Source organism: Eptatretus burgeri, chromosome 11 (assembly GCF_056783735.1).
Source record: "Eptatretus burgeri isolate ZD-2024b chromosome 11, Ebu_testis_v1, whole genome shotgun sequence".
NCBI classification, from domain to species: Eukaryota; Metazoa; Chordata; class Myxini; order Myxiniformes; family Myxinidae; genus Eptatretus; species Eptatretus burgeri.
The window spans coordinates 45,984,217-46,011,329 of record NC_140971.1 but is presented as its reverse complement, the minus strand read 5'-3'; the positions used below and the strand labels follow the sequence as shown (position 1 = coordinate 46,011,329).

General features: G+C 41.2%; 1 protein-coding gene across 3 annotated transcripts in view; it reads left to right on the top strand.

Moving 5' to 3' along the window:
* INTS3 (integrator complex subunit 3) overlaps positions 1-27,113 on the top strand; it is a 128,908-nt gene that overhangs the window by 1,806 nt on the left and 99,989 nt on the right. For all 3 annotated transcript variants that reach the window (XM_085846307.1, XM_085846308.1, XM_085846309.1), the window contains exons 4-14: positions 828-941; positions 1,045-1,129; positions 2,882-2,948; positions 4,365-4,509; positions 10,705-10,834; positions 16,522-16,619; positions 16,888-17,079; positions 17,319-17,406; positions 20,236-20,315; positions 21,527-21,618; positions 26,539-26,645. In XM_085846307.1, coding sequence (XP_085702433.1) covers positions 828-941; positions 1,045-1,129; positions 2,882-2,948; positions 4,365-4,509; positions 10,705-10,834; positions 16,522-16,619; positions 16,888-17,079; positions 17,319-17,406; positions 20,236-20,315; positions 21,527-21,618; positions 26,539-26,645 — 1,198 coding nt within the window. The remainder of the gene's footprint in view (positions 1-827; positions 942-1,044; positions 1,130-2,881; positions 2,949-4,364; positions 4,510-10,704; positions 10,835-16,521; positions 16,620-16,887; positions 17,080-17,318; positions 17,407-20,235; positions 20,316-21,526; positions 21,619-26,538; positions 26,646-27,113) is intronic.

Sequence of the window (27,113 nt, the reverse complement as noted above, 5' to 3'; positions counted from 1 at the left end):
TGGTTGGGCAGGAATTTGTAATTTGTTCAGGGTGCTGGCAATAGCTCGGATTCTGCCAAAACACTGTGTGATTTTTTTTTTTTTTAACATCCACAAACTAATGCTGGCAGACACGATGCTGCTTTGAACTATCAAGTCTGGGATCGATCAATGTCCTGAGTATAAACTTGTATTGGTGCTTCATAGGCAGGGTGTTGCATCACAAAGTGCACCTTCTCTTGGATTGACATTAAACTGGTGTCCTGTCTGCTAGTATTAGTTGGTGAACGTTAAAGATTCCAGGGTGGCTGTCTGAAGAATAGGCGAGTTATCGCCCGCATCATGGCAAATTGCACAGATTCCTGCCCTAACCAATCGGGAGGCACTGCATCAGCTGCACAGCAATGCTCCCTACCAATCCATCCATCCATTGGGACCATACTCTGTGCAGAGCGTTGGTGCTGCCGAAGCAGTCTCCTTGGCTATTGGGCACAATCCTGGACGGGTTTCCACTCCTACACAGTATACCAGCATGCTGGCACTCATTTTGCCGACCTCGGAAGGATGACAGGCCGAGTTAACTCCACCTGCTATTAATTCAACAGCTGAGCGGGATTTGAACTCAGGACCTTAGGATCCCAAGCCCACCACCCTAACCATTAAGCCAATACCAGGCATTTATGATGATGTTACCGTAAGTGATGTTACCAACAACCTACCAATGATGTTACTGTTAGTCTGCATTCCACACCTGAGAGACAAAGTTTAGTCCAAAGCTACAGTGGAAATAGGCCAAAAGAATGAAGTATAACATCAATTGTTGTGTTGGTGTTGCTTTTAATCTGCAGGCCTACAGTGACATGACGTTGGTGAGCAGAGATGGGCTGGGTCTGGTTCTTGCTAAAACCAATCAGATCCTTATGGAGAAGTTTCTGAAGCTGCACGATGTGTCCAGGACGCAGGTGTGACCGCTATACCAGACTTATGACATATGTGTGCACCCTCTGTGCACGCCCTTATGTGCATGTGAGTCATTGTAAAATTTGTCCATCCTTTATCCTGCAGATGGCCTGGCTTATCCGAGAAATAGTGAAGAATGGTGTGATAGGAGCAGACACGGTGTGCATGTCATTTTTAAAGCAGATCGCAGGTGAGAAATTTAGAAATGAAAGGAACAGTTTAATAATCCCTTTTGAAGGTATTGTCCACTCCTTCTCCTCCACACGAGAAAACATGGACTTCACCACTGATTGTAAAATGTGGGGTAGTGTGACAGCAAGGAGGCTGTTGAAGAATCTTTCAAATCGATCATTGCCTTTGCTCATGTCTAATAGTTTGGTTATGGTCACTTTATTATGATTTTGCTGATTAGTTGTTAAAGCCAGACCATGTGTTCTACATTTATTTCTCAAAGGAGAAAGGCCCGTATGTATTTCCGTGTGTGTCCATGTCCATCTCACTTTATTCCAAAAGGATTCCTGCTGTCGCAGAAAAATAAACATGCTATCGTTGGAAAATTCATCATCTGTTTACTTGGAACAAAAACGTGTGTCCTTTTAATCACAGAAATGCCCGTTTTAAAAGCCCGTCTTTCCAGGATGGAGGAAGAAGAGGCAGGACCTGGAACTTTAATGTAGCGGTTCTAACGGTACGGCACCAGGAACCCTTTCGAATATAGCGGAGCACACAAAACTATATTTAGTTATGCTTCTCAAAGCAATAGTAAAAAAAAATAACAAAAATACATGGAAGACGCACACAAACAACAATAACCACAGCACAAACACAACTACAGCCAACAACAACAACTACAACAACACTCGGTGGGGCTAAATAGTTTACATTTTGTCTCCCACTGATAGGTCGGATCTGAATCCGGACCTTAACCATAATGGAATTAGCTTGTTCTTGTTACCGAACCAACTCATCCACCTCGTTTTGTCATAACTCGCCCATAAGTTTTTGACATATCGTGCTTTATTATTATCGTTTTGTTCCCATCTCTCAATGCTGAAGAATCACGTAAATTGTCTTCTCTGGATCCGGATCCGGATCTTCACCAAAATCTTAAATCATTTCGGCCTTGTCAAACACCCTTTCTGTTCACCAAATTTCGTCTGAATCCATCCACAACTTCATACAATATATCCTGCTCACACACAAACACACAGACAGGGGTTAAAACATAACCTCTGTTCTCCTTCGGTAGCGAGGTAACGACGACGACGACAACAACCACCGACAGTATCAACAGGGACATGCTATGAATTTCTTTTTTTCACATGTTTCACTTCATTTTAGATCGTCATTGAGACTCATCGGTCGACATGGAATATGTTTGTGAAGTACACCTTGCTCTCTTTTGATTATGCCCTAACAACAAAGCGCCACGAGGCATGGCTCGTTTAAAGTCTGAAAGATAAAGCATGAAGGGGTGGTTGTTTGCCTGATTGTTATTTTCATTTGAATCTTATTTCCATTCCTGGCTAAGTATACATTAGTTGTGGATAAAATTAAACTGCGAGTCGTTTGGCTAAACTTCGACATACTGGTTGGCAAAAGCCCCCCAAACGTTCTACTGGAACCCCTCCCTGTTGTGGTCGTAGAGGTTTGTGTTCATGAATGCCATTTTCTACTGCTGACATGTTTTTCACATCATATTCGTCCTTAATTTAAAAAAAAAATCGGACATTGAAGTGATGTAGTGGGAAGGGGATGGGGTCTGGAGAAATCGCACAATTGGAATTGTCCCAGGCTGCAATTTCACTCTTCATTAGATTATTGTTGACATTGAAATGCACTCGGAAAACATCACAAAATCACAGGTGCATCGGTCCATCAATCAAAGGCCTATTGTTGCTCGAATTGATGTTTTTTGTTTGTTTGTTTTGTTTGCTTTGAGGTGGAGATACCACTTCAAAAAATGTATGGATTGCTGAGAGCGCGCTGGAGATCCTGGTGGAGAACAAGTGAGATATGAATCTTCTTTTCTCGTGGCCCTCAAAACTATTTTTTTGTTGTTATTGTTGAACGGTTGAATCTTTCAAAGTGATCAATGTTATATACCCACATACCTTTGTATATCAGGTCACATGACCAGTTTTCTAACTCTTTCCTCTCATTCTAAGTCATTTACTGGTGTTGCCTCATTTGAACTCCGGCAAGCCATGGTTGAAACAGTTTTTTTATCTTGCCAAAACGAAGTTTTTGCAAGACATGTTAGTCAGCTTGTATGTTTTTTTTTTTTTTTTTTTTTGTTTGTTTGTCTGTAATCACGTATAAAAAATTCTGCAGAGCACAGTTATCATTGGAAATTTTTGTAACTTCGCATATCAGAGGCCTATAGAGGTCCCTTTCAGCACATAAAATTTTGAAGGTCAAGGTCAAAGGTCAAGGTCACTTTGTCGCAAATCAGGGGAGTCGACGAAACCCTTATTTTTTGAGTAATTTTGATCGGATCGTCTTCAAACTTCATGGGAATATAGTTCATGGTCTAACGCTCAGCTGATTAATTTTTGGTGGCGATTGGCCTTGACCTTCATATGGTTTTTTTTTTTGGTCTGTAATCACGTATTAATCACTCTGCAGAGCACAGTTATCATTGGAAATTTTTGTAACTTCGCATATCAGAGGCCTATAGAGGTCCCTTTCAGTGCATAAAATTTTGAAGGTCAAAGGTCAAGGTCACTTTGTCGCAAATCAGGGGAGTCGACAAAACCCTTATTTTTTTGAGTAATTTTGATCGGATCGTCTTCAAACTTCATGGGAATATAGTTCATGGTCTGGCACTCAGCTGATTAATTTTTGGTGGCGATTGGCCTTGACCTTCATGGTTAGCGCCTGAGGTCAAACATATTTGACCCAAGGTCAAATTTTCAAGTTTTAGGAACCATATCGTGTAGTACCTCAAATTGAACACCTCGATGAGTGCTTTCTAGATATGTCAAGCTTGAGACATTATGACGTCATTTGGTGACGTTATGAGGCAAAAGCATATTTTTCATGGTTACTCTGTAGAACGATTCTCATCGGAATCTCTTAGGCACATATTCCTCAAGGAGTCGCTCCTGGTGGATAGCAGCTCTGTTCACCTCAGTGTGACCTTAAAGAAGTCACACGTGGTCACCTTTTGGCAAGATACGGCTCACCCTGCGGGTGACATTGGTTTATTTTTATTTTTTTTTGCATTTCCCTTCTTTAGCAGTGAAGATCTCATTCCAAAATTGTCCTTCAGATTGAAAGACTTGTTCCTTTTTGAAGTAATCAGGGAAAATAATTTTGCCCAATGTTTTTTTTTTTCAAACACCATATCCTGCTTTCTGCTGATCTGTATAATCTGTGATATACAGGTATTTGTTAATTGTGGTTATTACTTTTCTCAACAGGGATTGGGTTATCAAGAATAGCCTGCTCATTGCTTTAGCGGTGTACACCTACTTGCGCGTCATCGTTGACCATCATGGAAATGCCCAGCTCAACATCTTGCGGCAGAAGGAAGTCGACTTTTGCGTTGGCATGCTCCGTGAACGGGTGCGTGCTTGTGCGTTCATACGTAGTTAGGTTAACATATGTGTTCGTTATTTGTCTTGTTGTGGCGGAGAAAACTGGAATCGATCAACGATGTTTCTGATTCACTGGCTCTCGTCAATGTAGACTACAATCCTCCCAAGAGTTGCGGTGACATGCCATCCAATATATGCAATTGCATATATTGACTGCAATGGTGATTGTGAACCCATGTGCCGCACCAGAACTTTTTGAAAGGGTTCTGACCAACAGGGGTGCCTGTCATGCTTCGTCCCTGTTTAGACATCCATGATACAGTTAATGAGGTTTTTAAATTGTAGCCAGAAAATAATATGTTGAAGTTAAAATGTAACTTCCCGCTTCGTTGCGGTCTGTGAAAGACTAAGGACCTTGGTCTCATGCTCGGTCTGCCTTGATTTGACAACATCAGATTCACTTTTGTATACATTTCTTAATGCTCATTTAATTTATTTGAGTGACCCCAAATGTCGAGATAATAAGTCTATTTTAGTTTAACAGCAATTTGGTTGCTATTGTGGGAAAACTGATATACGAAGGAAAGCTGTTGCATAATCAGTAATAATAATAATAATAAGAACCACTCCTTTCGCATTTTCAGATGCATAAGGCTGCCAAGGCAGTCTTTCCCATTGGCTGGGGGGGGGGGGCACATTCTGCTGTTGTAATTGAGTCCACCTGGTCTGAGTCCAAGTTGTCCAAGTCAAAGTCTGACTCCTGTGGTCTGAGTCAGAGTTCAGCAGTCCCGAGTCCCAGTACTTGGCATTCTTGAGTCCAAGTCCGAGGTTGAGTCCAGTGCTGAACATGTTTTGGATTGTGGCAAAAAAACGAATTTATTTGTGTGTATGTATTATGTAAATGATGACAAGTAAATATCAAAGCCAACTAACAGTGTAACTTGTTACTTGCATCAAGATAATATTCCAAATTATGGCATGGCTGAAACTCCGACCGTATTTTATGGAAATCCATATTTTTGTAACGACCCATAGGAGGTTTCCATATGTTCGTGATCAGAAAATCACGCCGTGATTATTGGGAATTAAGGTGCTATTCCAATATGCTGATGCCTTTCTTAAGCAATTTCATCCCGACTAATGGCTCATGACCACGATTATAATGTGAATTACTCCCATGGTGGTTTTATCATAAGGTATTTTTGTTGAACTTATCCGGGTACAAAAGCTTGCAAGCTCGTTATCGTAATAAGATGTCTGCCAGGCAGGAGAACGTCTGTCTATATCGGTAAATATGAAAATAGCGTTCTTTGTTGGATTTTCTCATCGCTATTAGATCCTATGAATTTCATGGAAAATACCGAAGTGTCATCCTTACATTGCACGAAGTAAAAATTCAATTCTGCTGGAAAACCTGATAATGTCTGTTGGTCGCGATAGTTTGTGACCACATCGATATGAGGCCAATAAATCTTAACAGGGAGGTTTGACAGAGGAGGCCATTTGGCCCATCGTGCCTTTACTGCACCACCATTACCTCAAGTAAATCCATCAGGCTCTCGACTCGGTTTCATTGGGGGGGGAGGACTGGGGATGAGAAAAGTGTGACAGGCACAAGGACTCGAGTGTTATAAATTCAATTACAATCAATATTTTACAATGAATTTACAGGGAAATCTTACACAGGTGGAGGTCATTCAGCCCATCATGCCTGCATGAACACCATAATAATTTATCAACAGGATCCAAGGAAGAAAATACCAAAAAATGTTTTTAATTAATGAAATAAATATATATATATTTTTGTTTGTTTGTTTTTTTGAGTTTTTTGTTGTAGTTTTTGTATTTTTTTTCTTCCCCTCAGGGGAGGGGGCATGGGCTTGGTTAAAAACACACCACATCAACCACACAACCCCCTCCTTGACGAGACTCATTTGTTTATGACGACTTGCAACTTTCTCTTGCACACGTCACATGTGGCATTGTGTGTTTAGGCCTAAGTCACATTTGCTCTAGGGCGAGGATATGGCGGCCGTACGCCCTCTGAATTGACAGAAACGTGCGGTGGCCGCAGAGTTTCTGCGGTGGCCTCAGGGTGGCCCAACGCCATTTGGCTATATTTTACAGGTCGTAAGGTCGCCGTGGAATTATAACGCGGAGTTATAACTTTTTTCATTTCTACGTTTGCCGTAGCAATTCGACAAGCCGAAACAAAAGAAAAGGTAAAAAAAAAATAAACAAATTAACCCATTCGTTACCAACCGTCTGGCCGCACGTTCGCCTTAGGGCCCCCTGCAGTCACCGTGCGACATCAAATTAAAGACCGTACGGCAACCCCACGTTTTTGGTCTGCACAATTTATAAATACGCTGTGCGGCTCCCCGAAAAATAAAAACATATGTGACTGCTACATTGTGTGACCGTGGAAATACTGCGGCCGCCATATAATTGCTAGTGGCCGTAGATTTTCGAGACCCCACAGCCGCCGTGGCAAATGTGACCTAGGCCTTACTAACACCTGCTGGAGTGGGTGGTTAGAATGGTTAATTCCGTTGATATCTTTATAGAGAACATTACCAATTTTAACCTCCCCTGTGTATTTGCCATTGAAGTTGCACAAAAAGGGTTTCACACGTGCGAAATCTGCAATGTATATCATAAGGTAACAGTTTATTATAAGAAGGCATGGGATGACGAAAACAGAGAATCCCGGGACAAATGAAAGGGGGCGGATAAATAAATAAACAAGCAAACAAACAAATAAATAAATAAATAAAGTGTACTCACAATCCGATACAAGGAAAACCCACTTAATACAGCAAATGTAAGATAATCAAAATGGCCATGAGTGCACAACAGAGGGTACCAGGAGAGTTGTTTTGGGCAGACATGGCGTTAACGAGTCCAGTATCCGCCAAGCAAAGAAATGCGCAGAAAACATAGGCGGTAGTGAATGCTCCAGCTTACACTGGAGTGAGGGTGAACCGCTCCATTACATGACTCGTGAGTTTAAAGGGGTAGCGAATGGCTCTGGTTTTGCACCACAATCGAGGTGATTCGGGTAAACCACTCTATTACATGACACGTGACTCTCCCTTTTCTATTCCACCTGTATTAAAAGTTCTGTAAAGGGATGTGGTCTTCAGTATTCATTTATTTTATGATAAAATGCTGTACCAACTCACTGAAAATAATCTTCCCAACAATGGATGTTCTGGTGAAATAAAAAAAAAATTCTTCCCGAAATATAATTTTCATTTGCATTATTTTTTTGTTACAATTTGGATAGGATCACCCCCAAAATGCATATTTTGACAATTTTTCAAAAATTTTTAGGGGAGCATGCCCTGAAACCCCTAGTAATTTTCCTCATTACTTTCCTTTTTCAAAAGTTCTGCAATTTCACCCATGTGATGGCCCGGAGTATCTTAGGGGGTACCTGACTCTGGTCAAGCATTATGGAGCATTACAGGGAGGGATTGGGATGAGGGGGTGTCAGATTTTAGCAAAAATAGTGTTAATGTTTAAACGGCCCCTTATAAATCATTGGCAATCACCGATCATTTGCCACCATTTAAAACCATGGTCTTTTACACCACCTTATATAAAATGTTTGATAACTCCCTTCGTAGCTTAATAATGTTCAGTTATATAATATATAGTAATAGAAACAGGCGAAAAGCACTGATCATGGTATAACCTATTATGGAAATGGAAATTTTAAAAACACCAACCTCCAAGCCGTAGCATGTACTCATGCTGACAAAGTTAATTGTGCTTTGCAAATGTTGGTCCAAATGTCCCAGTGACTGCATTTCATTAATTTTATTGGTTGTTGTCTCCATTTGCGGGTTTCAGGTGGTGGGAGGGAGTATTCCCAGAAGTCAAAATCTCCACTTCCTTTTTTGGTAAAGGATCGTGATTCATGAACCAAACTGTGACGTTTCGATCTCATAGCCTCGTTCCAAGGGCTCTTTTCAAAATCTTCAATGAACCTCTAACAGCCCCCCCTTGTAGCTCGTTTGTAGTGATATTCCATCTATTATGACACGACATTATTACAGATCAAATACAAATATGTATTATTTTTACAATAATACATGATATTATTCCGGGGTATGATTTTTAAGTGCTCAATGAGGGTTTTCTTCATCATTCCTGTGGCTCCAACCATCACTGGTGCAATTTCAGCTTTCTTCAATTTCCACATCCTCTTGACCTCATTTTTCAGATCGTGGTATTTGGTCATTTTCCTAATTTCTGTGGCATTTAGTCCGAAGTCATTGGGAACCGAGACCTTGATCAACAATGCCGTTTTTTCCAGTTTGTGTTTGAGCACCATATCCCGAAACGATGCTTTGTTTGCGATGTCCACACTTGAAGGATCGGCTCTGGTTTGTATTTCCATTATTGTTCTGGAACCGGGATGTTGAAATGTTTACAGATGTGCCAGTGGATTACTCTGCAGATGCTGTCATGTCTTTCTCTGTTCAGCTTCTCTGCCATGAGTTTTCTACACCCCAAGGAAACCGATTCCGATTTATTTAGACGATTTGGGAGCTTATTTTAGCCTGAAATCGTGTTTGGAACCGAGCTTTTCTGCTCCTTATTTTCACTGTAATTCATTCATTTTTTTGTCAGATTTGACATTCCGACCAGTTCCTGTAATCACAGCAATCCCCTGCACACCGTGGTATGATTTGTTGTTTTTAAAAAAACATCAAATTAATAACCCTAACCATAACCCCAATCCTTATATTTGCTCTAATATCCTTGGGCTTTGGTCAGATTTGACATCTGACTACTTTTTGAACTCACAGAAATCTCCTTCATACCTTCATATGATTTTTTTTTCTAAAAACAAAAAACAAATATGAAAACCCCTAATCGTAACCCGAACAGCTCGGAAACTGCTGTAGTTTCGATTCCCGACATGCTATGGTGCTCAGATTTTTACCACATCCTCAGGGTAGCATTTTCAGTTAAGCGTACCAAATTTCGTGGTTCTATCTCAAATAATAACTGAGATATGGAAGGCATAATCTTAGTCAATCAGGAGTCAGATATAATTGCTTCTTTTTAATTGGTTTTTCAAAACTCATTAATTAACACTTAACTTGTGAATATGAATGTCCAAATAATTGTCTTTTTTCACGTTTATAAGTAGAATGATGTCAAGTATGACAATATGCTTTATTAAACATTTTTTTCAACATAGCTTACTTTCAGAAAGATCGCTTAAGGTAGTGCATAAACATATGACCCGTTCCCAGTTTCATGTTACACTCCAAAACCTCATTCTTATTACTATATGTAAAATGTACCTTATTTTTGCGTGACGCATAAAACTAAAGCGTCAATAGCGTTTAAAGTTCAATCATTTTGTGTTTATGTTTAAAGTGATTCAGTGAATCATGAAAAGTGCTCTTTGAAAGAACAGAATGTGTTTTGGACCGCACGCCGTTACACGAAGGTACAACGTTCACGTCTAATATCTCCAAAAATCTTGAACATCGGTCAGAGTTATTTTCTTTTTCCTCTGCGCAGAATTGTTTAATTCTTTCCATTTATCCTTTATAATCACCTTCCTCATGGTTGCATGGTGCAAGCGTTTTCGCGGGGAACCAATTAGGCCTGGTTACTGCACGTGCGGATTCTTGCTGCTGTACTCTAGAAGTTTTTTTTTGTACACTTCAAAAATTTTTTTTCGACTGTTCCCTAAAAGTTTCACTGCAGACTAAATTTTGCCGTAATCAGGCTGAATCCGAGTCCTGAAGAGTCAAGTGTGAGTCCAAGTCCCCTAAAAAGTGGACTTGAGTCCTACATCACTGACACATTCCTGGATGGGTCGCCACTCCGGCACAGGATACACGAATGGCTCATTCTTCCCAGTCAGCTAGTACTCATTTTGCCGACCTCGGAAGGATGACAGGTTGAGTGAACCTCCTGTTGATATTTTAACAGTACGACAGGAGCTTCAACTCAGGACCCTAAGATATTAAGCCAGCCATCTTAACTGTTAAGCCAACACAAGGCTTTCACAATCAAGGCATGAGATGTAATCTTTTTTTTGTGTATTTGATGGACTTGAAATGTTATTTTTGTTTTAAAGAATCAAATTATATTTGAAATACCAGACCAAGCGGCCACATAACCATTGTGCTGGATTCAAAAACTGACAAAAAGAGCCTTGAGTGCAATTCCCTTTTCTCTGTTGATGCAGTTCATGGACTGTGCCGTGGTGGGCAGGGACCTCGTGAGGTTGTTGCAGAATGTCGCCAGGATCCCAGAGATTGACCGTCTTTGGAGAGATATGCTGCACAACCCTCAGTCACTCAGCACACAGTTCACAGGTAGGGATGTCACGTGCTGCTGTGTGCCTGTGAACAGGACATTGTACAAAGCTTTGTTGAGGAGTGGAGTAGAACCAGTCGTGTGGTTTGAAAACTACGATTCTGATCGGACTGTTAGTTTTCATGAATTTGGAAGTCATTGATGGAGAAAGATTATTGTCTTTGAAAATAATGACAACAACAATAACTAGAACGGCATTGGGTCGAGCGCCTCAGCCAGATTGAACAGCTTGTGTTTTGTATCTCATTGATAGGCCGGACGTCTACATCCAGACCTTACCCAAAATCAAATCAGCTTGTTCTTGTCACACAACCAACCTGTCCACCAAGTTTCATCTGACTCCATCCATAACCTTTTGAGATATCCTTCTCACAAACAGACAAACAAACAAATGAAAAATCGTGCTTAGCACGACACTTGGCGAATTAGTTGACCTTTCCGTGTGGTGGTCCAAGCTGTAATGTCATGGAATGTGTGGTGTTTATTTGTTCGTACATTAATAAAATGACGTGACGTCACAAATAACAATTATCAGGCGCGCGTTGTCATGGTAACGGCAGCAGATTTAAAATTTTCACAACTCATTTAAAGCCACCATGTGACATTCAACAACTTATCATCGATGCTTGTTGCCTTCATTCTGATCGTAGAAAATATTTGAAAATACCGAGGAACATTGCTTTTCAACCAGATTTACGATCCCGTTATCAGGTTTGAAATATTTTGTAAAATAGAAATATGTATTTTATATGTGTGTTTTTCATGTTTTGGGTGACTGACCTTGACTTTGGGTCAATTTCGATCAAACTTTGTACACATGTTAATATTACATGCATAAATAGGCAGTATAAGTTTCAATATAATAAGTGCAAAACTGTTTGAGAAATAGCCATGTGTAATTCACAAAATTCCCCATTGGTTTATAATGGGCGATAATATAAAGTGATGCAGAATCCAGATCCTGATCTTGAACATCACCAAAACTCACATATCTTTTTGCACTGTGGATTTCTATCAGCTGTTAAAATTTCATCCAAATCGGTTAAGAATTGTGACCTGTAGAAAGAATAAAAAAAAATTTAAATCAAGCCAATAGCTAAAAACTTTGACGTCATACACTTGCGAAAACTGCATAATTTGTACTAATATGCATTTTAAAACATTTACATATTCCATTGAAGTTTGTTTTAGCGTCAACAGGAAGTCGCTACGACTTCCGGTTACTGAGTTATGTTCAAAAGCTTGTTTTCACCTTTTTTTGATGTAACATCGTGACGTTAAGTGCTATTATGACGTGATTTGATCCCAGACTATTTCAGCAAGATTGGCTATCACGTGTTAAAATTTGAGAACGATTGCTTCAGTAGTTTCGGCTGCACACGAGCGTAAATATATTTTTTTAAATGACGTCAATAGGCAAAACTTTGACGTCATACACTTGCGAAAACTATGCGTAATTTGTAATAAGATGCATTTAGTAATCATTTAGATATTTGAATGAAGTTTAATTTGGCGTCAACCGGAAATCGCTACGACTTCCGGTCACTGAGTTATGTCCAAAAGTGTGTTTTCACGTTGTGTGACGTCACGTCGTGACGTTTAGTCCGATTAAGACGGGGTTTGGACACGGACCATCTCAGCTGGATTGCCTATCAGGTGTAAAATTTTAAGAACGACTGGTCCAGCCGTTTGGGCTGTAGACGACCGGACAAACAAACAAACAAACAAACAAACAAACGGAACAGACCAACATACTTGACAAAATCGAAGATTTCTCCAAGTAACAAGCAGTCATAGACTGGTACTTACGAAATTGTCAACTTGACCTCTGACCTTGTCTAATAAAAGCTGTCTCTAGAGAAGGTAGCGACGCAAACCAGAAGTTTCTACGATGATTCTGTACCAAACTATCAACTTCTTCCGTTCTCAAGTTACCGCGGATTAACGTAACGTAAAGGTCACATTTGATGCCCCTCCCCCCCAACTCGAAAGGACGCCGGGTCGAGCGCGATGACTTCAGAGCGCACACGCAAAACCTTTACGTGACTCAACGACGCGTCTGCTCGAGCGCGCTGCACCACGTGACGAGCCGTGATGCGGCAGGTGAAATATTTATATACAATCTTAAAACGTCTCCAAAACATCTGATTTTTTCCCAGAATTTCGACAACCGAGTGTTATGCGTCCGAAGCGATCGCAAAAACCGAAGACAAAATTAAAATCGAAGTTAAAACGAACTCGTAACGTCGACCGAAGCAAATATACTCCATTTCTCCACAGGAATTTACGGAATTATTTAATATTATTTTATAACACTGAAAATTTTAAAACAGCCGTAACTCGACGAATTGACACACACAAATTCCGCCAAACTTACCTCGATCTTCCAAACTCATGTTGCGTCAACAATACCTGTGGTAACTTTTCTCGAGATATCATGTTTTGGATGTTTGACCTCACTGTGACCTTGACCTTTGACCGATTTTGACCAAAATCTAATCAGCGCAAGCCACCACCCTCCTGAATCACGTGGTGTAATTTGACATTGGTAGCTTCTTCCGTTCTCGAGTTATCTGTACCAAACCATCAAAAATCGAATATTTGACCTCACTGTGACCTTGACCTTTGACCGATTTTGACCAAAATCTAATCAGCACTTGCCATCACCCTCCTGAATCACGTGGTGTAATTTGAAATTGGTAGCTTCTTCCGTTCTCGAGTTATCGTGCCTAAAAACAAACACACAAACACACACACAAACAAACAAACACACAAACAAGCAGTCATAGACTGGTACTTATGAAATCGTCAACTTGACCTCTGACCTTGTCTAATAAAAGCTGTTTCTGGAGAAGGTAGCGAAGCAAACCAGAAGTTTCTACGATGATCTGCACCAAACCATCAAAAATCGAATATTTTGGATGTTTGACCTCACTGTGACCTTGACCTTTAACCGATTTTGACCAAAATCTAATCAGTGCTAGCCAGCAACCTCCTGAATCACGTGGTGTAATTTGACATTGGTAGCTTCTTCCGTTCTCGAGTTATCTGTACCAAACCATCAAAAATCGAATATTTGACCTCACTGTGACCTTGACCTTTGACCGATTTTGACCAAAATCTAATCAGCACAAGCCACCACCCTCCTGAATCACGTGGTGTAATTTGACATTGGTAGCTTCTTCCGTTCTCGAGTTATCTGTACCAAACCATCAAAAATCGAATATTTGACCTCACTGTGACCTTGACCTTTGACCGATTTTGACCAAAATCTAATCAGCACAAGCCATCAGCCTCCTGAATCACGTAGTGTAATTTGACATTGGTAGCTTCTTCCGTTCTCGAGTTATCTGTACCAAACCATCAAAAATCAAATATTTGACCTCACCGTGACCTTGACCTTTGACCGATTTTGACCAAAATCTAATCAGCACAAGCCATCGCCCTCCTGAATCACGTGGTGTAATTTTACATTGGTAACTTCTTCCGTTCTCGAGTTATCGTGCCTACAAACAAACAAACAAACAAACAAACAAGCAGTCATAGACTGGTACTTACGAAATGGTCAACTTGACCTCTGACCTTGTCTAATAAAAGCTGTCTCTTGAGAAGGTAGCGACACAAACCAGAAGTTTCTACGATGATTCTGTACCAAACCATCAAAAATCGAATGTTTTGGATGTTTGACCTCACTGTGACCTTGACCTTTGACCGATTTTGACCAAAATCTAATCAGCGCTAGCCATCAACCTTCTGAATCACGTGGTGTAATTTGACATTGGAAGCTTCTTCCGTTCTCGAGTTATCTGTACCAAACCATCAAAAATCAAATATTTGACCTCACCGTGACCTTGACCTTTGACCGATTTTGACCAAAATCTAATCAGCGCTAGCCATCAACCTCCAGAATCACGTGGTGTAATTTGACATTGGAAGCTTCTTCCGTTCTCGAGTTATCATTTTTTGGATGTTTGACCTCACTGTGACCTTGACCTTTGACCGATTTTGACCAAAATCTAATCAGCACTAGCCATCACCCTCCTGAATCACGTGGTGTAATTTGACATTGGAAGCTTCTTCCGTTCTCGAGTTATCTGTACGAAACCATCAAAAATCGAATATTTGACCTCACCGTGACCTTGACCTTTGACCGATTTTGACCAAAATCTAATCAGCACTAGCCATCACCCTCCTGAATCACGTGGTGTAATTTGACATTGGTAGCTTCTTCCGTTCTCGACTTATGGTGCCTACAAACAAACAAACAAACAAACAAACAAAAACGGAAGGCATCAATATACTTACGAAATCTAAAGATTCCGTAAGTTACAAACAGACAAACGGGTGAAAACTTAACATCCGTCCACCTTCGGTGCTGGAGGAAATAATAATAATTGTTAATAATAGTAATTATTGCCATCAGACCAGTTGCAATGACCATGGAAGTGTGTCGTCTTGAATTTGAACCAACTCTCTCCTTCCATAAAAATTGCACAGTGGGAATTTATATGTAACATTTGAGGATTTCTCTTGGATGGAAGAAGCAAAATCATTTTTGTACATTCTGCTTTCGATTATGTCTGCATGAGGTTTAACTTGTCCATTCAAATTTTCAGGTGTCTTTGCGATTAAAATGCCACACCTGTTAATTTGTGCATCAAATTACTGATTTTTTCAAAATCTATACGAATAAAAGGCAGTGTGTGTGTGTGTGTGTGTGTGTGTGTGTGTGTGTGTGTGTGTGTGTGTGTGTGTGTGTGTCTGTGTGTGTGTGTGTGTGTGTGCACGCGCGTGTCGTTGATTGGTATGTACATATGCGGGTTTCAGAGTGTGGAATGGAGTCATCCCTGGGTGGGCTCAAAGCATCCACCTTCATTTTAGTAAGGGGGTCACGATTCATGGACCAATATGTGAAGTTTTCCGTTCTCAAAGTTTTGTGCCGAGGGCTCTCTTCAGTGTCTTCGCTGAGCCCCGGACAGCTTCCTCATGTAGTTCGTTTGTCATAATATACCCAGGGATATTTTTTAGCTCACCTGTAAAGTAGTTCCGGGGAGCTTATGGGATGGCGCGTCATACTTGCATCATACTTGCATACGCGTCATACTACAAATACTTGCAACTTCTTCTCAGAAACTACACATACAATTTCAATGACATTTGACCACAACCTTCATCATCCGTAATGGCATAAAAAACCCCGGGTATGAAGGGGTCTACAGAGGGAGTTTATGGGGCAGGGGTGGCGGGGAAGTGGGTTGCCTCCCCAAAGAGGTATTTGCTTTCTTCTTAAACGATGCACACAATTCCAATGAAACTTCACGAAAACCTTCATCACCCATGACATACCAAAGTTTGTTCATGACATTAGAAAAATCTGCTCGAAGTAGATTTAAGGGGGGTTGCACCCCTAAATATGTATTTGCTTTCTTGTTGTATTTGCTGTAGCAATGTTTAGTGAGGCATAGCTCTCCCCACGTCCCCCCACCCCCCCCACCTTTCCTCGCTCTTCCCCACTTCCTTGCTTGCCCTCCTTCCTGTCTCCTCTCTCTCCCCTCCCTCGCTCCTCTCCACCTCTCTCTCCCTTCTTTCCCTCCTCAATATCCCCCATCAGCGAAGCGTCGGGTTGTATTTGCTCGTTTTTAATGACTGTGTTTTCCTTGGAGATGACTGCTTCATTCTTTGGCAGGAATCCTTCAGCTACTGCAAATGCGAACGTCACGGAAATTCCTTGCTTGCCGACTCACTCCAGATATGGAGACCAAGCTCTTCTTTATGATGTCCAAGGTGAGACTTCAGTTTCCAATCTGGTGCCGTTTTCTGCACATAGCGGTTCAAGATCACGCTTGTTCACAAACTAAAAATACATTATCAATGAATTAATTATGAGCTGGGAATAAATTTTGAATGCCTTCTGCTCGAATCCTAAGATCACACTTCATGCCTTGGACAGCAGAAGTGATACCAGGACTGGTTCCAGCAACATTATCTCTCAACATCTGACAGTCAGTCTTTATGCTGACCTCATCCGTCGCATCTGTGGTGTGGTGTACAGGTGCGGTTTGGACAGCAGAAGCGATACCAGGACTGGTTCCAGAAGCAGTACCTCTCAACACCTGACAGCCAGTCTTTACGCTGTGACCTCATCCGTTACATCTGTGGTGTTGTGCATCCATCCAACGAACTTCTTTGCTCGGACATCCTCCCTCGCTGGGCACTGATTGGCTGGCTGCTCACCACATGCACGGTACTATGATGCATGAGGACATGTTTAAATTGCCTTGCGAAGAGAGTAGGTTGAGCAAGAATCAACATGCCATAGCTTGGTATTTGGGGTGAGGGGTGAGGGACTGAGGGGTATGAAGAGCAGAAAATTCCCATGTGAGAGAGATTTATTTGTGCTGAAGAGTGAATGAAATAATAATATCACCTTCAATTTTGTAATTTTGTACAATAATTACCTTTGTTTTCGCTTTCCTCACTTAGTCAAATGTTGCTGCAACCAACGCCAAGTTGTCCCTCTTCTACGATTGGCTTTTCTTCCAGCCAGAGAAGGACAGTATCATGAATATCGGTGAGGTTATTTATTTGTAACTTTTTCTGTGCTTTATTCTGTTTTGTCTGTTTTTAAATTTTACCTCTTTTTCCTCTTCAATTGTGTTCCTGTTTCTTCATATTTTTCTTTATTTTATTGCTCTTCTTTATTTATCTTCTCTTCATCTCTCCTAATTCCTTTCATTCTTTCTGGACGAACTCTGTTTGATTGATTTTTCCTCTTAAATTTTTTTTTTAAAACGTGATCCAAGGCTTGTGGTGGAGGTGACTGCACGCGCATGTGCACGCGCACACACACACACACACACACACACACACACACACACACACACACACACACACACACACACTCATAGATACAAACAAACACATACAAACACACACTCATACAAACAAACACACACAGTCAAGCAAAATAAAAAGCACACACGCGTGGACATGCAAAAGAACATACACAGCACAAGACTTTTGGACAACACGAACAGCCACAGCTTGGCGGAAGTGCCGTCACTTCTTTGGGTAATCTGGGTAACAGCTTCTGAGGAATTTCCTCCTCCCCATTGATGCTAACCTGTGCGGGGATTGTCCTTGCTCTTAACCTTTTAAATGCCGAACATCGAGCAAGGATACAGCACGTACCATTTATAATTTTTTTGGTAAGACTCGGCTGGGGTTTGAAGCAACGACTTCATAGAATCGGAGCAGGCGCTCTAATCATAACACCACCGAGTCTGATCCAAGCACCATCATTACACCACCGACTTTCATCTGATTCATCTCTCTATTGATTGTTCAATCCAGTCAGATATAATTATCCCCGTGCACGTAAAGCGAAAAGCGGGGTTAAATAATTGATTCACTTTGTCTGTCTGACGTCAGTTTATGATTAAGGAACAACTTAATTTCAATTGAATGTTATATTTTGAACACGAATCGGAACATGAATCAGAAAGCGAACCTGAACTTTAGCAGTACTTTGTCTCTGACTTTGTTCCGATTGCGCAAGCGCACAGAAGAGTGGGATATTTTTTTTAGTCTGTCTGCCTGTCTGGCAGTCAAGCAAAATATAAAATGATTTCAGAGGAAACTAGAGGGGGAGCACTTGGGAGAGTGCAAAACCTCCGCCGCCAATACTGCTGGGTCACTCAAGTGAACCTTATATCTTATTCATTAAATATGATGTCAACAGTGCTGAGAGTTATAGTTCTTTTCTCCATTTTTTGTGTGGGGGGGGGGGGTTGCAAATCACTTAAAACATGTAAAAATGCAAAAAAAAAAAAAAATCGAAATTTTGTTGAAAAAAAAGTTGCAAAAATTTTTTTTTCTCTAACAATTTTTTGGGGGGGGTTGGAAATCACTTACAACATGTAAAAATGCAAAAAAAAATTTTTTTGGGGGGGTTGGAAATCACGTAAAATATGTAGAAATGCAAAAAAAAAATTTTTTTCTCTAACAATTTTTTTTTGGGGGGGTCACAATTTTTTTTGGGGGGGGAGGTTGGAAATCACGTAAAACATCTAGAAATGCAAAAAAAAAATTTCTCTAACAATTTTTTTTTGGGGGGGAACAATTTTTTTTTTTTTGGGGGGGGGGGTTGGAAATCACTTAAAACATGTGGAAATGCAAAAAAAATTTCTCTATTTTTGGGGGGGGGTAAAAATAAATTGGGGGGGGGGGGTTGGAAATCACTTAAAACATGTAGAAATGCAAAAAAAAATAAAAATTTCTCCAACAATTTTTTTTTTGGGGGGGGGACCAAGTCCAAAATTTAATGGCATGATCCTTGGACCATACCTACCCCCCCGGCCCCCCACCAAGTTTCGTCGAAATCCGTCGAGGAGTTTTTCCGTAATACTGTTCACAAACAAACAAACAAACAAACAAAGGGGTGAAAACAGTAACCTCCATCCATCTTCGAAGATGGCGGAGGTTAACTACTGTTTTTGGTGTTGTCATCAAGGACATCAACAACAGCCATGAATAACTAATGTAGCATGTTAAATAAGGTGGTGTAAAAGATGCTGCATAAACAGTAAAATTCAAAAAAAATAATTTCTGTAACCTTTAAAATCTTTATTTTATCTATAGTAATTGAATTATGTACTTGAACACTGTGGAACACAAATCGCCTTTTTGGCACTTTCAAGACCTTTCGTTTAGCAGTACCATGAACAGACAAAATATTCCGGCATTTTACATCATCATGATCAATCAAATTTGCCGCTCACAGGCCCCGTCCATGTCCTTGCTTCTCAAGACTGTGCGAGGTAAAGTGTTCTGCGAACTCTCTCATTGATGATATGTTTGGTTATGCAAATTTCATGTTGGGTTGTACAAGTTAAGCACTTTTTTGAAGTGTCCTTCATCTTATGTGGTGTGAAACATTCAAGCCAAGCCAAAATAATTGCATTTTGAGCTGATTTCAACACGTCTCCAATATTGCAGCTTAAAACATTGAGCTTGCTTGCATGCTTCCCCTTTGGAGGTTGTCGTCTTTGGAGAGATCTATCACTTTGATTAATTCGGCTTTTTTTAGATTTTTCTCCCATCGAGTTCAGATTCCGACTGATTGGTGAAACTACCGTTCGATGAAAATTGTCACATGTCACTTTGTTTATCATATTTTATTGGGCTTATCTTAAGCCTATCATCTCGTGCTGATGCCAGTCTTCTCTTCATTTCATATATTGGTTTTCCATAGACTGTAACTCATTTCTTGTCTCTTTTAAAATGCATCCCTTTTGAGACATTTCCTCCACATCCTTAATTTTTTTTCTTCCACTCTTCTTCTACATCTCATCCTCTATGGCTTTCTGTCCAACCCTCATTTCCAATCCCTGTCTCACAGAGCCAGCAATCCTCGTGATGCATCACTCAATGCGCCCACACCCCGCAATCACAGCCACGCTGCTGGACTTCATGTGTCGGGTTTGTTCATCACATTTCTGTGCCGACCTCATTCTCAATCTCAACACTCGTACTCGCACACCTCATTGTTAACCACATTGATTTTTCTAGAAGAGATGTCTGTCACCTACCATGAGGAGGTGCAAGAATTGTGACCAGATAGGTTACATTTTACATGGCAACATCTCTCTGCTAATGCCAATATTAATGCGACATGTGGGATCACTTTGCAACTCTTAAGCATGGCACCTCTGGTTTGATGGTGAGAGTTATAAGAAATTTGTCAAAAAAAAACACCTGGCTGTGAAAAAATTATTGTGGTCAAAAGCTTTCCTCATGGAAGAGTGAGTGAGGTGACAGAACTTACATGGCAATGCATGGACAGTGTAATCGTGGAATTATGACCAGGTGCAATTAAGGAAATGAACAAGTATGAAAAGAGAGAAGCGAAGACAAACATCGTAACCTATAGAGGGAAGGCTAAGGGGAGGGTTAATGGGGGTAGAAATGGTCATGAGTCAGAGTGGGGAATGACTTTAGGTCGTGGTGTACTGCCGACTTCAAGAACTGAAGGGATGAGGAGGATTCAACTGACTGAAGGAGGTGGTTCCACAAGTGGGAGAAGTGGAGAAAAAGGAATGGATGTGAGCAGTAAGCCTGAATTTTATGATTAACAAGTGGAGGGTTACGTGAAGAATGTCTTTGTCCTGAAGCGGCTTGGGAGGAAGCAAGCGGCTTGAGAGCAGGGGAAGCAAGACCAAAAGGGTGTTGCTAGAAAACAGAGAGGCCACCAACCATTCTGCAATGAGGGAGCAGCAGGCCCTCTTTTTCAGTTACTTTGTGTGAGATTGCATTGATGTTGAGAGTGTTGGATTTCACAGCATCCAGGAGTAAGAAGTGTGAAGAGGGGGAACCTCTCCATAATAGAGAGCTGATAGTAGTTCATTGCACTACGGACAAAGATGTACAAGCATTGAGAAGTTTAGAATTGCTGAAGAAGGACTTTTTTGTTTTTAAGTTAAATTATGGTTCCAGATATTTTGCTTACTGTGCAATTTGACCTCGCAACTTCAGCTGGAGGACTCGCTTGTGTGCAAAATGACACTCAAACTTGTATTTGCATTCTTTGCTATGGCTATTCATTCATGGTGTGTTACATATTGTTTTTGTTAAATGAAAATCATAGCCATAGTTTGCTATTGCATGATCAGACAACTTGCTGTTTATTGCAGATAATGCCCAACTTTTATCCCTCACTGGAGCCTCTTGTCCGACAAGGAGTGTATAGCTCTTTGCGGAGCATTTCGGAGAAACGAGTGCTGCCGTAAGTATGGCGTTTTCTTTACATGTCAGACTGTTACGGCACTGGTGTCAGTTACACTTTCTCCCACGGTGTGACTGGGGACAGAAACTTAAACCCATCATAATCTAAATACATTGAAATCAACCAAACCATGAATGACTATGGTTTTGTTCAAATAAATAACGTACACGATGTGCGTGAGATGTCCCCTCTTTCGTCCTCAAATAGGTACCGGTGCAACAGGATAAGTCGCCCCCTGGACAACTCCCCCCCTAGGGGGGTACTTGTCCTAGGATAAGTCTCCCCCCTCCCTGGATAACTTGCCCCCCTATGGCCAAAAATAGATTTATACTAAAATATATACCTCTTGGTGTTCATGTTCTTTTCATACTATTTTTTATCCATTTTCTATTTTTTTGTAGATGTATTCTATTCCACTAGGGGGGAAGTTGTCCGGGGGGGGGGGGGTAGTTAAACTGTTACACCGGGTCCCACATGTGCATGCAGTCCCTTCGGGAGTCTTTTACTGCTGCCTTACCCTCTCTAATTTAAATACTCGTCATGAGCGAACTTTCGAGAGTGTCCCAGAACTTTCTGTTGACGTCTGAACCATGAGGTCTTCGGTGTTTCTGTAATTCCAGCAAGACTCTGTGAGAGTCGCACAACTTACTCATGACGTCTTTGGTGGTTATGTATTTTGATCAACTCTTTCAAAAATTACTAATCAATGAATCAATCAATGAATATATTTACTAAAACCAGATTTTCCCATGAATATACGATGGACCTTTACATTTTAAACAGTATACCCTTCTTTGTATCATATTTAATTGACCAACACGATAAAACACATTCAGGTATTAAAATAAAATAAAGACCCTGCAGTACTTCGGCACACACATTCACAATACCATCATGATTGCATTCACAGCAGGAAAATACATTTTCATTCCCTCCACCACCAAAGGTGGACGGAGGTTGTGTTTTCACCCCTGTTTGTCTGTCTCTGTAGGTTTACCTGTCTTTGAGCAAGATATCTCAAAAAGTTATGGATGGATTCAGCCAAAGCTTTGTGGACAAGTTGGGTGTGTCGCACGGACAAATTGATTCAATTTTGTTGAAGATGCGGATCCAAATATGAGAATTTTTTTATTTTTATTGTTGTTCATCGCCATTGAGAGATGGTGCTAAAAACTATCTTTAGCATGATATATCAAGAGGTTGTGGATGAGTAATGGCAAAACTAGGTGGATGAGTTGGTTCGATGACAAAATAAGCCGATTTGATTTTGGTTAAGGTCCGGATCCAGATCGGGTCTATCAGTGGGATCCAAAATGTAAACTGTTCAGCCTGACAGAGGTACGCACGCGCTCCACCGAGTGCCGTACTAGTTTTTTCATAGTAATTATAAAGTTGGACATAAGAGGACATTTGAATATGTCATTGTACTTTGACATGACTTACAACAAGAGCATTGGTAGATAATAGACAAATCAACAACCCATATTTGATGTCAACCTTTACCAGCGATGGTATAAATGGTTAGAGTATCCACTCTAAGTTTGGGAGGTCAATGATTTAAACGCCGGCTAAGGAATCCCAGCTGAGTCGTACCAAACACTTAAAAAATGGTGTATGTTGTTTCCTTGCTTGACGTTCAGCATATAAAAAGGATAGAGTACGGATAAACAACCATAAGTTGGAAATAACAGCACAGGCTTTGATAGGCATAGTGGCCTCCTCATGCATCAAAATTCCTTGAAAGGAAACTCTGATTATTGTTGTTGTTGTTGTTGTTGTTGTTGTTGTTGTTATTATTGTTATTACCTGGGATCTCAGCTTCACTTGATCTGTGCTCGGATGGGAAGCAAAATAAGCGAACAGCTATTGACAATAGGTTTTTTTTTTTAAATGCATCATTTAGAATATTTTGCTTTGTCATTTCAAAGATTCGTCATCATTTATTCACTTGTTTTAAACAAAGTAATGATAATCTTCCATTACAAGAACACCATGATCCTTACTGGTTAAATTGATCTCATTGTTTTGCACAATAACTATCATGCAACACTGCAATGCAAGGTTGAAAGGAGATATTTTTGTGTATGATTGTGGTAGCTTTGTCATGAGGACACTGGATTGGCACTCTTGAGTTTGTTGTGGCTTTAAATGTAGCTGATGGGGGTTGTATTAAGGATTTGGACTCCACGGTTATGGAAACTGAGCTCGTCTCAGAAGAATTATGACCTTGCCATTGGATTGTCAATAAAAACTTAGTTGGCCCACTTTTGACCTTTCAGTTCGAAGATAATCTTCCTGCTCCCCCCTCTCTCCCCCCCCCCCCGAGGCTGGTCTGTGTAATGTGCCTGTCCATGCATAATGGTTAACTTGATACCTCCAGCACAACTTAATCATGGCACTAAAATGCTACTTATAGAAATGCAGATTCGCACCAAATCTCTCCCCCTACCCTCTAGCCCAGGGGTTCCCAACCTGTGGTACATTTGAACTTTCTCGGTGGTACGTGGCATGGTACGCGGCAGCGTGCTTATTTTTTTTAACGCAGTTTTTATTTTACTTCTCTCTCATGCAGCTTGTGCACAATAATTAAATTTATTTCGAAAGCGGCTGTACAATGACAGCTGTTTGTTATCGGCCATTGTGCACAAGTCTTATTCTTCGTTTTGTCTCGACACGCCACACTGTCATCATTGCTTATTGCCCGGCTTATTGTTCCCGTTATCGTTCACCAGCATCATGTCAATGCGGAAATATTCGGAGAGTTATCTCAAGTTAGGCTTCACTTCCATCCAAAAAGGTGAATTAGAAGCTCCACAGCGTGTGATTTGTGGAAAAGTTCTCAGCAATCAATCTATGAAGCCAACTCTATTGAAGCGCCATTTTGATTCTGTTCATCCTGAACACAGCGACAAGGACCATGATTTTTTTCACCGGAAGGAAAATGCCATGAAAAGAGCACGCTTCGACGGCAGCGGCAGTTTTCAACAGCAGTCCACGGCAGCCGTAAAGACATCCTACTTAGTTGCACTGCGAATTGCAGAACAGAAAAAAAACCTCACACCGTCGGTGAAAGCCTCATCCTTCCCGCCACAAAGGATATCAGGCGTCTCATGCTGGGAGAACAAAGCGCCAAGAAGCTCAATTCTCTTTTGTTGTCAAACAACACCGTTCAGAGGCGCATTGAAGAAATGTCAACCAATATTCGTGACCAGGTGGTGGCAGAAATCAAGGCGTCTCCATGCGGATTTTCTATGCAATTGGATGAGTCAACTGACGTGGCAAATTGTGCCCAACTGTTAGCGTCCGTTCGGTACGTGCATAAAGCCAAGTTCAAGGATGAAATGCTATTTTGCCGCCCGCTTAAAACCACAACGAAAGCAAAGGACATTTTCGAAGAGGTGTCTTCCGTCTTTGATCAAGTTGGGCTGTCATGGGTTGATCTGAAAGGCTGTACTACAGATGGTGTTCCAGCTATGTTGGGGTGCAGATCAGGTTTCCAAACGCTTGTCAAGGCAGTTGCTCCTGAAGTGTGCGGCCTACACTGTACGATCCACCGCCACGCACTCGCAGCCAAGGCGCTCCCCAAGCCATTGACCGACGTTCTCTCAACCGTGATCAAAATTGTGAACCATGTGAAATCCCAGGCTCTCAATTCGCAACTTTTCAAGAAACTTTGCGAGGATTTCGACTCCAACCATAAAGTTCTCTTATTCCACACTGAGGTGAGATGGTTATATCCCGTGGAAATATGGCGGAGCACGTGTTTGAACTGCTAGCTGAGCTTCGTGAATTCTTCGAAAACGATGGAAATCCAAAGCCTGTCGATTTCGTCGCTGCTTTGAACGACCCTGACTGGGCATTGCACCTGGCTTATTTGTTCGACATTTTCTCTCAGTTAAACGCCCTGAACAAGTCTCTTCAGGGGACTGGCGCGACTATCAATGATTTCATAGACAAGGTCAAGGGATTTCAGGAAAAACTCCGTCTGTGGAAGACGAATGTCGAAGCGGGAGTGGTGGTCATGTCTTCTTGCACGGCCGATATTCTTCAGAAGCGTGAAAAGAATCCCCCAAGGGAGTTCATACAACTGGTAAAAGATCACCTCACTTATTTGGGTGAGGAATTAAATTCCTATTTTCCGGATCTCAAGGAACTGGATCTGAAAATGATTGGAAACCCATTTTGCATGAATGCATTGGATTTGCCACCTGGAACAGGACAGCAGGAAAGCTTGATTGATCTCCGGAACGACTCCACAGCCCGAGATCAGTTTGACGAGATGAATCTTGCGGACTTCTGGTGTGGAATGTTGGGGTCTTACCCTAAGCTAGCTGCGCTGGCTCTTCATTCGCTCATAGTATTCCCATCTGCATGGCTGTGTGAAGCTGGGTTCTCGTCAGTCGTTATTCTAAAAACAAAACAAACATCCCTACTGGATGTTGAACATGATGTTCGGTGCGCTTTATCCAAAACAAAGCCTGACATTGACCTGCTTGTGAGCAAGAAGCAGGCTCAACCATCCCATTGACTGGACATTTTACACAATCAAACAGGTACTTACTGTATCATTCTTTTGTTCAGATCAAATTGCTCAATGTCATAGTTGTGAATTGTTAGTATTGTTTAACTCCCCATTGTCGTATCTGCATCGCAAATAAACACTATTTAAAGTGAATTTTGGAACAGTGGTACTCGGTGGGACCACGAACATGTGAAATGGTACCCCAGTAAAAAAAAAAGGTTGGGAACCCCTGCTCTAGCCCCAGATTAGTAGAAAATAAGCCGTTCGTAAAATAACAACTGTGTGCGAAATTTATTTCCTATCTTTTGAAAACATGGCCATTTGATAATGACAATTAGTAAGAGCACATAAATTCAGCAGGACATATAATTCCCTCCCTTCCCCCACTCCACCCCCAGATCTCTCTCCCCACTTTTCGATAACCCCAAGTTGGATCGTGAGCTTCGGGCCATGATCTGTGAGAACTTCTCAGAGTTTACAAGCTCTCGCTCCCCCCCTGCTGAAGGTGAGCCCTTTGATGCATATTTGATTTTGATGCTGCAGTGTTAGTACAGTTCAGACATGAGTTTGGTTTCTTTGAAAATATGTATACAGTCTGTGTTCCCATCGTGTGCTGCCTGTTTGCCTGCTGGTTGCATCATTGGTTAGGGACTCGGCTATGCCGCTGATGCAGTGACCTTATTACCAGTATACTGGTCCTCATTTCGCTGAATTCGGAAGGATGACAGGCTGAGTCAACCCCATGGTGTTAATTCAGTGGAAAACGGGGCTCGAACTCAGGACCCTCAGATCCCAAGCCATCACCCTAACCGCGAAGCCAACACCAGGCTACTACAGTTTGTGTTAAATTTTGATTATGATCACAAGCAAAGTAATCACTGAAATGTATTTGTACTTCAATTTGGTCACCAAAGAGAGAAAAATTTGTCACAAAAGAGATGCAATTTTGTCATCGTGGGTGAGACAATTTGGT